The following is a 1,272-nucleotide window of genomic DNA, read 5'->3' on the forward strand; positions in this document are numbered from 1 at the left end:
TTCTATGTCACTTTCCTTCCGTCTGCCATATACTTCGGATGAATCATATCTTCTATATGTATCATCCCTGGAAGAAGAAGATCCTTCCTCCTTAGATACCCTTCTTGAATTCACATCGCGCCTACGTCCTGAAGAATATAAACTGTTATAATCATCTGCGCTAGAAGAATCATCCCCTGCTGATGTTCTGTCTGTAATAGCTACGCCAACTTTGGATGGTGAGGCAGTCGGCACTAACACTGTCTCCGTAGTATCGAAAGAACTTGTACTCAAGGAATCTTCTTCTGCCAGTGCTCTCTTCTTGGCAACTACATGAATCTGTCTTGTAGTATTAACATCTCCCGAGATTTCTCGTATGGTGATTGTTTCAACTGAGCTCACGGAAGTGTCCTCTTCGGAGAATTTGTCTTCGAAGATTGCATCAATTATGCTCAAGGAAGGACTTCTTTTCGACGATTTATTTCTAGTGCTAACTTCAACTGAGCTCAAACACCTATGTTTCTGTGATAAATTCTTCTTAGACAAGCCGTAATTTGATTTCAAAGAATTACTTTCTCCCGACATCTTCCTTGTCTTCACTGCACTCTGTCTGACTGTGCACGCAACTCCAGGTAGTATTCCTTTTCTGATGAGAAGTTCATCTTTTTCTAAGGAATGCAATTTTCTCAGGGACTGTTCCTTTTGCTTTATATCGATGTCCTTTCCATTTCTAAGGTGTTTGAATGTTCCTACTATGGTTCTTCCTTTTCTATCTGTCTTGACAGCTCTATTTATTGTTAAGAAATGAATTGCCGCTGCTACGATATCTTCCCTTGGGAAATCCTCTCCTTGTGTTGGTCCATCTTTCTCCTTCCTATCACCTATTCTTGCAGATTCCTCTAAATGTAATCTTTTTTCTTTTACAATTGTGCCGTGCCTTATGGATCTGTAGAAGTTACATAAACCACTATCTGGAGATAATGCAGCCTTATATGCTGAATCAACGTTCCATGACATTTTAGTTGTACAGTCTTCTGAATTCTTCTGTATAGATTGGCATAATTTAAATAAAGCATCCTCTAAGTTTACAGCTCTTTCACGTAAGCGATGAATGCTCTGTGGGAAGTCATATATTTTATAAGCATGGATTCCATCTCTAATGATATTCGCCTGTAGTATTTTAGATCTATGCGGTTTCTCTTCTTCCAAGTTTCGTAATTTTCTAAATAAGTTACAATCACCTGTTAGAGAATCATGCTCTGGATCATCAGCTCTTTGTTTTCCATCGAACAT

The 1,272-nt window shown here is 38.8% G+C and overlaps 1 protein-coding gene across 1 annotated transcript in view; it reads right to left on the reverse strand.

Moving 5' to 3' along the window:
- Window positions 1–1,272, reverse strand: part of C922_05802 (hypothetical protein) — a gene marked incomplete at both ends in the record, with an annotated part of 3,622 nt that extends 2,350 nt beyond the window's left edge. The window contains one exon of the mRNA XM_008821373.1: window positions 1–1,272. Coding sequence (XP_008819595.1) covers window positions 1–1,272 — 1,272 coding nt within the window.

This window comes from Plasmodium inui (genome assembly GCF_000524495.1).
Source record: "Plasmodium inui San Antonio 1 unplaced genomic scaffold supercont1.189, whole genome shotgun sequence".
In the NCBI taxonomy this organism is placed as follows: Eukaryota; Apicomplexa; class Aconoidasida; order Haemosporida; family Plasmodiidae; genus Plasmodium; species Plasmodium inui.